Genomic DNA, 13,588 nt, shown 5'->3' with positions numbered 1-13,588 from the left:
CTGCAAGCCCAACTTCCCAGGTTCAAATCCAGGCCCTACCACTTTACAGTGAGCAAGTTCTCTTCATATCTATTTAATGATCATTTTGATAAAAATATCTACCAAGTAAGTCAATGGTGATGACTCAAACAGTTAATGTGGATAAAGCTCCCAGAACCAGGCCTGCCATGAAGAGTTTGGATAAAGCTACTTGGACCCACACCATCTCCCATCTGTCCAGAAGACGCCTGCCTCCAGGATAAAGAGACTTCAGTGTCTCTAACCCAGGTTATGCCTCCCTCCACATCTGTAAGCCTGGGTCAAAGTCTTACTTCTCCAGAGTTTTATTTCCTCACATTTAAAATGAGGGAGTTGGGATAGCAAGATTCAAATTCTGAATTCTGTGAAGTCTATGATTTTTCTAAGATATCCATAGAGACAACTTATTTTACCCTTCAATGAGCTCTCTTAAAGCTTTAGTCATTTATTGGACAAGCCTGAGTCAAGAAAACTGGCCAGGAAATTAACTTCAAAAGAAATAAATGTACTGACAGCTTTAAGAATGAGTGTATGAAGGGAAATCTCCTAATAGGCAGTTGTAAACAATGCTCTAGAAGAAGCACTTTTAAGATTAGTGCTAGCTCTGCGATATGCTAAGTATTCTAGTATCAGAGTGTCATTATTAGGGTTTCTCTGGTGACTCAATGGTAAAGAATTCACCTGCCAAGCCAGAGATGAGGGTTTGATCCCTGGGTCAGGAAGATGTCCTGGAGAAGGAAATGACAACCCACTCCAGTATTCTTGCCTGGGAAATCTCATGGACTGAGGAGCCTGGAGGGCTCCAGTCCATGGGGTCCTAACAGTCAGACATGGCTTAGTGACTCAACAACAATAAAAGTCATTATTCAGAGAATTCACAAGAGGATAACGCCCAGTCTTGCTTTTTAGTATTAGCATTTAATATTTTCCTAACTTGAGAATTTTTTCATTCCTATCTCAAACCAGAGAGACTTTCAGAAGTTTAGGAATCTATTGCACTCTCTGTGTAGTGTGATGTGATGGTCCAGGTGGTAATACCATACCTGCAGGGGGTTCACTGGGCAATCATTCAGAGTACTCAAGGGCCTGATCTCAGAAATGCCACTGCTATACACAGGGTAGGAAACTGACATTGTACAGAAAAACACCTTGATAAACAGTCCTCTTGGAGGAGAGGAAGTCTAAAATCATAAATTGGAAAGAGACAACAGACAGATGAATTAATCAAACTCATCAATGAATGAGAATCTGGTCTCAGTGGGAGAGTAGAAGACAGAAAATAGGAAAATGAGCAGAGAACAGAAGAGAACAGGGGACTGGACAGGGTGGCAAAAACCCTGCAGAAAGAATCCATTATCCCCAGGACGGGGTCACCTAAGAAGGTGTAAGAGTCAAATTTAAGTTTGGGTGTCTGCTGATGTCTGTTTCTAAGCTGCAAAATCACTCCATCTCCCCAAAGCTGCAATAAACAAATGGCAACAAGTGGTAAACAAATGGTGGGGGAATTTCTAATGGGAATCAAAGAAAGGAGTCTCAGACAGGAAAGGGCAGGGACAAGGAGCACTCCCAGGGAGAGATGGAAGGGTCTTCCCTCCAGGCATGCACTTATGCATGAAGCTGCATTACTGGAACCACAACTTAGAGTGACCAGCTGGGCACCTTCTCTGTTATCACCCACAGTCATCTCCTGGATCCCCTCATTCATGGAACCCACAGAGTACCATGGAGCACCCTCTTCTCTGAGTTCCCCAGAGGCCTCACTAGAATCAGGACCACTGCAGCCCTCAGAGTTTATAATTCCTATGATTCTGCCTCCTTCACATATCCCAAGCCAGACCCAGATCTTCTCAAAGCAGGGATGTAGCTATGGTGCATTGAACCCCATCCAGCTCAGAGAGAATGGAACATAGAAGGAAATTCTCCACTCCCCTCACTAGATTATTCACTCCACAAAGGCAGACCATGCATCCAGCCTTTTAGAAAACTATCTTAGAACATTTAACAATACTTGGCATACACTAAGGCATTTCTATTAACTACTTGATGAATTAATATATAGAAAAACAGAGCTTCCCTTCTGGAAGTCTTTCTAACCTTATTGTAGATATACATGCATTAACATTTGAATGTATAGCCATTATCTACTGTTTTAAAAAAGTGACTTGGATTTTCACTAGAGACCTCTGTCATATTAATGGAAATATGTTTGTTCCTGGGGAGCCCACAATTTAAAAGGTCATGCTTATCTATTGGGATATACCTCTTATGGTAAAACAAAATTCTTCTGAGGACATCATAAACCTCCCAAGAGATTTGTGTAGATTTAGTCTTCAGTCTACATCCAACTACCACTAACCATGGTCATCCTTAAGTATCTGTAGCAGATTGGTTCTGGGACGCCCAACCTCTGCAGATAACACATTCCATGGATGCTCAAATCTCTTACATATTGATAATATGACATAGTACACTCAGTACTCCCCATCTGAAGATCTGGAACCCAAATATACTGAGAGTTGACTGTATAACAGAAACTAGGCAAGAAACCCAAAACTGGCAAAAAGTAATTATTGCTTTAAACATGATTGGTATTTCCTTTACAGGGTGGTGTTACTTAAGTATCGTGCTTTGCGTCCTAGGTTGGGATCTTCCCAGGAGCAGACCCCAAGAAGGGGGGAAACTCTGAACATAACTTATACCTCAGAGCCACTCCACCTCATGCCAGGAGCTGGGACTTTGTATTCTGGCAGCTTGGGGCTGGTTCCGAGGGCCCAAGGGCACTGCATTACCAGGCACTTTCCACTCTCTGTGTGCAGGAGCTCCAGGGCATATGCAATCCTCTGAAAACTGCAAATCCAAGTTCTCAGCCACAAGCCTGCAGACCTGGGGGGTCTGACTCTCAACAGCATCCACTACAGTCATTTCAATGTCCCTTGGTCACTCATAAGCTATGAAATCCTTCCCTAAGATGTAATATCATAGCAGAGTCAGAGAGAGAGGATCTATAGTGATATGACTTTGGGGCAAAATCAGGCACATACACTGAGCAAGGGACCGCACAGTTAATGTGCATTCATCCAACCCTCAATGTTAGACTTCATTCTTTAAAGTGGAAAAACCCTTTAAATGCAAATAATTAGTAAATAAGGAAAAGCCTCATGCCCTTCATTAATCTATGAAGATTAATTTAACCACATGGGCCAACTACATGATTTGTGGGGCCTAGAGCAAGATGAAAATCCAAGGCCCTTATTTATAAAGAAGGGAAAAGTTAAACATATGAGTAAAATAAGGGCTTCCCAGGTGGATCTGTGGTAAAGAATCCACCTGCCAATGCAGCAGATGTAGGTTCAATCCCTGAATCAGGAAGATTCCCTGGAGAAGGAAATGGCAACCCATTCCAGTATTCTTGCCTAGAAAATTCTATGGACAGAGGAGCCTGGCAGTCTATAGTCAATGCGTTCACAAGGAGTTGGATATGACTTAGCGACTGAACAACATTAATAAAATATAAAATGCTTTCTTTCTTCTATGGTCTTGCTCTCAACTTCTTTTTCTACTTACTTTGCACTCACTAGGATGCAGGGATCATTGATGGTCAAGTGAAGATCCTTACAGGCTCCCAGACCCTACTCTGTGACTCGGCACACACAGCCCACCAGCTGCAAGGCCAGCTTCCTGCCAGTTGCTGGGTTGAGGCACCATGTCACAGCCAGGGATGAGAAAGGTAATCTCCCCTTCCCATACGCATGGTGCCCCAACCCACAGTGGAAAAGTGATGCCTAAGGGACTGCAATCTCAGTGTCTGGACACTCTTGGTCTCTGGATGGGAGGTGGGCAAGAGGCTCACCCGCAGCGAGTCACTTGCTAATGCACTGTGGTGCTGCCAGCTAGGGCAGAGACAGGCTCCATCACACTTCAGAGTGTATGCACTCACTCCACCCACACTTGCCCAGGCCCCCACCAGGAGGCAGGACTCCAGTGTTTGCTGGACAGGGCAATGAGGAAGAGGCTGGGAAGGGCTCAGCCTACCAGGGATCACAGGGGCAGCAGTGGTCACTGGGTGCGGCTAGGGAGGTGGGGGCAAAATGGGGATTGGGGCACCAAGAACTTCAGGGGAGGTGGCTGAGAACCCACTCCAGGAGGTGGCAGGGGGTGGGACCCTACAAGAGCTGAAACACAGCTCAAACTCCCTACATGCCTCAGGAGCATGTCCCATGACCCAAAAACACTTCCCCCAGAAAACACAAGTGGAAAAAGAAAAGCATTTATATTTCAAAACAGCAACAGCAGAGCTTTAAGCTTGAGGACAAGTCCCTCAGCACTGGGCCCTGTGTGGCTGGCCTCATCCCAAGAAGTCAGCCCTGATCCCAATATGTCTATGAAAGAATCAGAGGATGGGGGAAGATGGGATAGAGAGGATTAAAGAGAAAGTTTCGAGAACTGGACATTGCCAAGGAAGGCAGGTCCTTTCCTGAAGGCTAGATTCGGACTGTTCCTAACCCTCTTGATCCCTAGGTCTGAAGAGGCAAAACAAACAAATGCCCCTGTGTTGGATTTCTTTGGAACACTAGAGGACTTTGGGCAGGTAGAAGGGCTTGTGCCTGATGTCTTTCCTGTTGGGAAAATGGTTATCAGAGGTACAATGTAACCCTAAGGCACTGCATCACTTTTATTGAAATTGTTATTTTTTTATCGTCTATTTTGTAGCTGATTACCTAAATTGGGAGAGGCCTCAAATTATCAGTTACATGTAGAACACACCCGCATGTCAAGCAGTGCTCAAGGACTAAGGAAATCCCCACATTGCATAGAATAATTAGCTGAAGAAAAGAATAAAATTCACATGACAGAACAACTAGAGGAAAACAGTCAAAGACTGTGTATGGGTCTGAAAATAACTAAAGGTAACAGGTGTCTAGGGAATCAGGGAACCTGAGCCTTGAGTTGGCCCTGAAGGACCAGAGAGGAAGCAGGGAGCAAAGAAAAGGTGACAATGAGCACAAAATACCCTGGAGACTGTGAGACACCAAGTCCAGTGCGGTTTGGCTAAACTGCCCTCCCAACCACAACCCCTGTGAACAGCCAACAGCAGATTCACAGAGGCTTCTATTTCCTTCATCTGAAGATGGAAATAACATCTACTCCACATGGTTGTGCAGCTTAGAGGACTCGGCACGATGTCTAGCACACAATCTATTTATTGAGTCTCTCTGACTGCTGGTGGGAGGAGCCTGTTTGAGCTACCTTGAGTTGAAATAGAAAACATTTTCTGAAGACAGTAAGAGCTCTGGTACCTGCAAGTGGGCCTTAGGAAGAGTACCACAACCTGTATCTCTTTGTTGCAGACTTCAGTCCTCTCTTTTCCCACAAATAGTCTTCTTCTTCTTTTCTAGGTCACATGAATGATGAAAACTATCTACCCCACATTCTCAAAATCTCTCTCTCAAGATTTCAGTTTCAATTTCAGAGGACACAGGAACTAATAGACTAACTTGGTTAACTGCCCTCTCTTAGTACAATCATCTGTGACCAGGGATTCAGGACCATTTTCTATAATGAGGATGCAAGAGACAATTAAGGGAGTTATTGTGGGCTGGGCAGAGAGGTATAGAGATGCCCACCATATGTGCAGCTATTACTAGCTACTGTTATGTGAACATCAAGACAACTCTAATATGTCAGAAATGTGCTATCACTGGCTTTTCCTTAAAACAACTTCATATGAAATAATTGACATTCAGCAAGCTGCGCGGGGGCTCAGTGGTAAAGAATCTGCCTGTAACGTAGGAGACTCAGGTTCAACCCCTGGATTGGGAAGATCCCCTGGAGGAGGGCATGGCATCCCACTGCAGTACTCTTGTCTGGAGAATCCCACAGACTGATGAGCCTGGTGGGCTACAATCCACAGGGTGGCAAAGAGTCAGACATGACCCAAGCGACTGAGCACACACACAGGCTGCACATGTTTGCTGATGCTTTACCATATGCATATACCTACAAAGTCACCACCATAACCAAGAGGAAAACAAATCCACCGTCCAAAAGTTGACTTATTCTCCTACGTAATCCCTCCTTCCCATCCTCTTTACAGGCAACCATTATTAAAGATTAGTCTGCATGTTTTAAGAATTTTATGTAAATGGAATCATATAGTACATATATTCTCACCTGGCTTCTTCTATTCAGCATAACTATTTTGAGATTCCTCCCTGCTATTTTCTTATGAATAATTCATTCTTTTGCATTCCCTTGTGTGGATAAATAATAATTTGGTTACTCGTTTATCAAATAAGGCTTTTTAGTGATTGCTATTTGAGATCATTTTTCATTCCTAATATAAGTTTTTAGAACTTATTTCTCCCCCTAAACATTGCTTTAGTGGCATTCCTCAAATTATTAGATACTGTACTTTCATTTTTATTCAGTTCAAAATACTTTCTTATTTACCATTTGTTTTTTCTTTGACACCATTTAGAAGTGTGTTATTTTAGTATCCTAATATTTGGAGACTTCCCAGAGATCTTAGTGTTAGTGATTCTAATTTACTTCCATTGTAGTCAAAGAACATACTTTATATGACTAATATTTTTAGAAGTTCACCTGAAATTTGTTTCATTCATAATATGATTTTAGTAAATATCTGTGTGTTCTTAAAGAGAATGTGTATTGTGCTCTCCTTAGATAGAATGTTCTATATTTAAATGTCAATTGGGTCAAGTTGTTTGCAGCGTCATAAAAGTATTCTTTATTCTTGCTCATTTTCTGTCTTTTTCTGCCAGTTATTAACAGAGGGTTATTAAAATCTCCAACTATAAATATTGATTTGCCTATTTCTTCTGGCATCTCTAACAATTTTTACTTCATGTATTTTGAAGTTATGGGTAAATAAAATTTATAATATTCATACTCAGTTAACTGACCTTTTCTACATAATGACCTTCTTTAGCCTTGGTACTATTCTTTCCTCTGAAATATACTTTGATATTAACATAGCTACTCCAGCTTTCTTTTGATATTTTCTTTTAATTAGATTGATTTGTTTGATGATTTGATTTTTGTTTGTGTGCTATTGTTGTTTCAGATAAAAGGGTAAATTTGGTCTCTGCTACTCCATATCAGCTATAAGCAGAAGCCCCATTCAAATCTTATTAACCACAGTCTACTAAGGAGAAAATAGTCACTAGAAATTTTTTGACTTGCTCAAGGTCATATAGCTGATTACTATTTGCTAAGTAGAGATACAGCATCGGCAGAGAAGCAGTGCTTCACATAACCCATCTGCATTTCAGTCCCTAGGACAAAAGGGACAAGAAAGTATTTTATGTGGAGAAGTAAGACAGCTGATTAAGGAGACATGATGGATGAAACTTCCTTGTTTTGTTGACAGTCAAACCTAAGTCAAAGTCACTGAAAACTGTTAAGAATAAGAATTCCTTGTACTTACAAAGGAGAGATTATGAGACCATTTACCTAATGGATTATTCCAGAAAAATCTCAGTGTCAATCTAGAGGGACACTCAGACATTTAGGATGACCCAATACACAGGAAATCAGTCCTCAATATTCATTGGAAGGACTGATGCTGAAGTTGAAGCTCCAATACTTTCGCCACCTGATGCGAAGAACTGACTCATTAAAAGAGACCCTGATGCTGGGAAAGATTGAAGGCAGGAGGAGAAGGGGATGACAGAGGATGAGATGGTTGGATGGCATCACTGACTCAGTGGATGTGAGTTGGAGCAAGCTCTGGGAGTTGGTGACAGACACGGAAGCCTGGCATGCTGCAGTCCATGGGGTCGCAAAGGGTTTCACACAACTAAGTGACTGAACTGAACTGACCTAATTTGCAGGCAGGTCCCCCTGAGTCAGAGCTCATCCTGCTCAGATCTGCTAGACAGGCATCCCTGTGGAAAACGGGCTTCCCTCCCCTGCCCTTCTGAACAGCATTTACATAAAAATGGTGACACCAGACTGCCCAACACCCAGTAAACAATCTAAATATTACAACCATTGTGCTTCAATGCTCAGTCATTTAGTCGTGTCCGCCTCTTTGCAACCTCATGGACTGTAGCCTGCCAGACTCCTCTGTCCTTGGGATTTCCCAGGCAAGAACATTTTAGTGGGTTTCCACTTCCTCCTCCGGGGGATATTGCTGACTCAGGGATCAAACCCGTGTCTCCTGCATTTCCTGAATTAGCAGGTGGATTCTTTACCACTGTATCACCTTCTGTACCATAATGTGTTCATAATAAGAAGTGAGAAAGGAAATCTCATTTGGACAACAAAACGCCCGTCCTGTAAGTTCAAACTGACGCAGACATCATGTGCTTCCGTGGCCTTAGATGTCAAGAATACCAGCACACAAATAGCCATCATGTAACTCCCTGGAAGTGGGAACATAGCTTAGATGCCGGATAAGAGGATGGAATTTCCATCCCTCTAAAACCTGCGTGGTAGTGCAAAAACAATCAATTCTATGACAAATTTAGAAAATAGCAGTTAAAACAGAAGTAAGCATTTAACTCTTTTTATCTGACAGGAAACCCAAGACAGAAATAGCAGATTAACACAGACAAGTATAGCTGTTTGAAGTTCCAGATTTTACTCTAAGTGGTACTTTGTAGTTTATAAATACATTTTTATGACACATCATTAAACTTGTTAGCCTGCCAGGTAAAAGGCATTCACTATGTCTCCCTGTTTGTCAGGTTTAGAAGTTCCTACACAAATTTCATTTGCTTCATTTTAATTATTTGGGATATCAACTTTTCATATCTTTTGATTAAAGCCAATTTTTTCTTCCTTTCTTAACTGCATTTTTGTGCACATCTTGGAATTCACGAGCATGTCATGGAGATCAAAATATAGCTGGGAAATGAGTAGCTAGCAGGATGAGTCACAGTCTAATGTCTGATTGCTCTCACATCAAAGAGATCATATGCAGAAATTCAGAAACATTTCATATTTTGCTCATGTTATGATGTCTTCAAATCTCACCTTCACACTTGCTGCAGAAATTATTACAAAGTTCTCCCAGCTACCTGGTATATAAGACAATCATCAAAGTCACATTCTCATCTATTCGTCATTATGCTGTGCCAGTCTGCCATAGTATTTGAAAGGCTAGGCTTAAAAAAAAACAAAAACACTGCTTGCTAACTGGAGTCAAGCTGTGTGTGTGTTTTGGGGGGCTTGATTATACCTATAGAGTGACACAATATGTCCTGTCTGTACAACGTCTGATGTCTGTGAACCTCAGGCTGTATTCCTGGTTTGGCTGGTGGCTATGGCAATTAAAAAAAAAATACAGTATGATGTTGAAAGGAACGTTATCAATTCAGGGTTTATTTACTGACAACATCCCAGCAACACGTGATGCAGTCAAAACTGTTAAAAAGAGCCTTTTGTATTTCACAAGGAATATAAGAATATTGGACTGATGCTGTTTCACTGACAATAAACATTAATGCTATGGCTTTATTCCAGTTAAGTTCCTTGTCCTCTCTTCTCCCTCTGTCTTCCCATCCTCCACCTCCACCTTCTGCCTCTGAGACAGAGTGTGGGGGAAGGAGCAGAAAGGGGAACAGGAAACTGTATCAACTGGTCAAAATAGAAGTCTGGGTTATTGTTTAGACTTCGGCAACTCGATGTCACTAATTTCAAGTTTTAGTACCGGCAACATAAGCCACTCCAAAATCTGAAAAAGGTGTTCTGCCATCTCAAAGCAGCCATCAGTATCACAATGAACTGATGAAAAGGTTTTCATCGACTCTTGGCTGATATTTTTCCTCTCCCCAGTTCTTTACATGTACTCAGCAAATTTCATAGTGCCTGGAACAGAGGCCAACTTTCCATTATAAACTCTGACTCAAATTTATTTGTCCATTGTCCGACTCCTTCATTAGGATTATGTCCACACGGACACATGTCAGGCCTTTTTTCCCCATCTACTCCCTGTACCTGAAACAGAGCCTGATTCACTACAGGAGCTCAAGGACTATTTGTTGAGTGGCTACATTAAACCTGACCCAAGAGCTGCACGGCAAACATAATGCCACAGAAGGGTGTTCCCCCCTTCCACAGTGTTTGGCAATTTATAGAAACAGGGTTGTCAGGGTTTACAAATGCATTGAACACTTCTGCCTGCGTGCATGCCAAGTTGTTTCAGTCGTGTCCAATTCTTTCTGACTCTATGGACTATAGCCCGCCGGGCTCCTCTGTCCATGGAATTCTCCAGGCAAGAATACTAGAATTGCCATGTTCTTTTCCAGGGGATCTTCCCAACCCAGGGATCAAAACCACATCTTCTGCATTTCCTACATTGGCAGGTGGGTTCCTTACCTCAGAAGCCTGAACACTTTTGACATACATGTTACTCAAAGAGCAAAATGTTGAATGATAAGAAAACTATCTCAGTAAAAACAAGAAGCTAAAGGTGATATTTACAGTATCTGTGTGTTTGTTTCACTGGGAGAAAGAACCATTAATTTTTCTAGCAATTAATTAAAACTAAAACCATTAATTCCAGCGTTTTCATTTAAGGCACTCTGACATCTCAAAGCATCCAGCAAAATAATGAACTAATGACAGGATTTTCACCAGTTCCCAGCTGATGGCATCCTAGTACTTATCACTGCCCACCCAGACCCCCAGCAGGCATAGAAGGGATAAAGTTGGAGGAGCTGTACTCACCAGCCTTGATGTGGACATCCTGACTTCTAATTTTCCCTGAAGGATTTTCAGCTGTGCAATAGTAAGTATTATCATGGATTAAGGTACTAAAGCTTGAAGGAGGGAAGGGGAAAATCTGGAGAGTGCCGTTGGGGTGGACGTGGCGGATTCCGGGGACATCGTAGATCTCCTCGCCCGTCGCTAGGTACCATCTGAGAGACACAGGAGGGATCCCCGCTGCAGGGCAGGGCACCAGGGTCCCCGTGGTGCTCGCAAACACTACCTCTTGCAGAGATGCATTGACAAAGTAGAGGCTGGAGTGAAGGTCCTCACTGAAAACTGCAAGGAGACAACACAAGGGTGTGTCAGAAATGTGCACCTTCTGCACTTATCTTTGAACACATCATATCAACATGTTGACATGTCAACCTGACCTCAAGAGGTTATTTGGAGAAATAGTCACAAGGCTTGACGAAAACTTAATCGTTCAAAATTGCTCAACCTACTACGGACAGAGCTTCATTTCACAATTTGTACACAAATTAAGTTATGGATGTGCTCAATGTTGTCTGACTCTGCAACCCCATGGACTATAGCCCACCAGTTTCCTCTGTCCATGGAATTTTTCAGGCAAGAATACTGGAGTGGGTTGCCATTTCTGACTCCAGGGGATCCTCCAGACCCAGGGATCCCACCTGTGTCTCCTGCATCTCCTGCATTGGCAGGTGGGTTCTTTACCACTTTGCCACCTGGGAAGCCCAAGACAAATTAAGTTAACCTGGAGCTTAAACTTTGAATAGGTGACTTTTCAGCCCTGTCTCCAGAGCTCTATTCTGTCTCCATGGCACTGACCACTATCGGAATTTATTTTGAGTTTTGTATTCATTTATTGTTTGTTGACCTGTCTAGAATGTAAAGCTCACGAAACAAAGCCATAATTTGCTCACACTATTGCCTAGGGCACAGAGCAAAACAAGCCATGGGCATTTCATAAGGAGAAGCTACGTGAGTGAATCACTAGATCCGGTTGCTAGAATCAAATCGCTCTGGTTGAAAGTGTGCATTGAGAACTAATTTTGAATGAAATTAGTCACAAATTTTTAAAATTACAATTGAAGATCTGGATGTAAAGCATTTTGGAAAGGCCAGTTGGTTTTCTGAAAACCAATCCAATCAACAAGGTGATTTTTTTGATGTTGTTGAAAATATGTTGTGATAATAAAGAGAACTTAGACAAAAGTATCATTCAATTCCACCAGCCTATGGCAGATTCTGTTTCACTTACTCTTCTGGTCCATCCACCTACAGCCTATAGGGTTAAACTATGTCATACTATGCACACGTGAAACAGGCAGTTGTTACAGACGCTGCTTCATACTCTTAACACTATTTCATACACATAATGTCATGTTTCAGACTTCACAACTACAGATGACTCTGAACAACACTGATTTGAACTGGGTGGGTCCACTTATACACAGGCAGTTTTCAACAGGAAATTCTACAGTGTTATACCATCCTTGGCTGGTTAGATCTTTGGATACAGAGGAACTGTGGACAGAGAGAGCAGACTGTAAGTTATAGGTGTATGCACATTTTATATAAGGTGATTTTCTAAACTAGTTCCCTGACTCGGGCTGCTTCAGTTGTTTCTGTTTTAATTACTGCAAATAAAATGTCTGCAAAGGTTTCCAGGAATTTATTGAGAGACTACATTGTACTCATTGACAGCTGTGGAGTGTTCTTTCCATGAAGCAAAACAATCCAACTTCTAGAATCCAAAACTTAAACAAAAGATGTACAGATGCAATGAAGACCTACTTCTCAGACATTTATGTTTCTGTGCGGCTTTCTAAAAACAAATGCATACCTTGTCACATGTTCACAAGAGAGTAAAGAAGCCCTGCGCTGTTCTTAGTCACTCAGTCATGTCCGACTCTTTGTGACCCCATGGACTACAGCCTGCCAGTCTCCTCTGTCCATAGCGATTCTCCAGGCAAGAATATTTAAGTGGGTTGCCATGCCCTCCTCCAGGGGATCTTCCCAATCCAGGGATTGAACCTAGGTCTCCCACATTGCAGGCAGAGTTTTTAACATTTGAGCCACCAGGGAAGCCCAAGAATATTGAAGTGGGTAGCCTATTCTTTCTCCAGGGGATCTTCCTGACCCAGGAGTCAAACCAGGGTCTCCCGCATTGCAGGAAGATTCTTTGCTAGCTGAGCTACCAGGGAAGCCCAAAGAAGCCCTAGATACTGGGAATTAACCTCACTGGGCAGAGATGAGAATAACATTTGCTCAGTGCCCCTGCCATGCCAGGCAATATTATGAGACGGAGGTGTTATTTCATTTACTCCTGTGTACAATAACCCTGCCAGGTTAGACCAGGCTCTGCTCCACAGAAGATGAGGTGGAGACTCAGAGGGGTTGTCCCTGGAGCAAGGACTCAGGGTAGGAGATTGCAGAACCAGGATTCAGTCTCCCTGATGAAGATTTTATTTCATTACTTGGCTGCCCTTACTGTTCAAAGGCAAATCTTGGGAAAGCTCTGTTCACGAACTTTGCCATCCTCCACATATGCTCCTTAGAGACCCACCTGCTTTCTCTTGGTCACTGTCACCAGCGGTAATCAGAAGTTTGGCCATGGTCAATGCTGGCTATCTTTGAGCAGGCAGCAGAGTGAACACCATTCATCAAGAGAGGACAGAAAAAAATACACTGTGTAAAAGTGACAGATTTACCCAAAGAGAAGACAGGAAGAGGTGTTCCTCAAGTAGTAACTATTTGATGGTTTTCTCTCCCAACCATACCTAAAGTCTTAACAATACTCGGTAAATCAGAATATGGAAGCTATTGCTAACTAAGAAATTGGCTCAGACCAGAAGCACAGTTAATAGCC

General features: G+C 42.4%; 1 protein-coding gene across 1 annotated transcript in view; it reads right to left on the bottom strand.

Annotated features, from left to right (window-relative positions):
- The window catches only part of DSCAM (DS cell adhesion molecule), a 664,082-nt gene extending 650,748 nt beyond the window's left edge, over positions 1-13,334 (bottom strand). Inside the window, exons 1-2 of the mRNA XM_061168054.1 lie at positions 13,286-13,334; positions 10,714-11,031 (exon numbers count right to left, since the gene is read on the bottom strand). Coding sequence (XP_061024037.1) covers positions 10,714-11,031; positions 13,286-13,334 — 367 coding nt within the window. The remainder of the gene's footprint in view (positions 1-10,713; positions 11,032-13,285) is intronic.
- Between the last annotated feature and the right edge of the window lie 254 nt (positions 13,335-13,588).

Source organism: Dama dama, chromosome 19, assembly GCF_033118175.1.
Source record: "Dama dama isolate Ldn47 chromosome 19, ASM3311817v1, whole genome shotgun sequence".
NCBI lineage: Eukaryota > Metazoa > Chordata > Mammalia > Artiodactyla > Cervidae > Dama > Dama dama.
The sequence above is the reverse complement of the archived record's forward strand: the minus strand, read 5'-3'. Positions and strand labels throughout refer to the sequence as shown.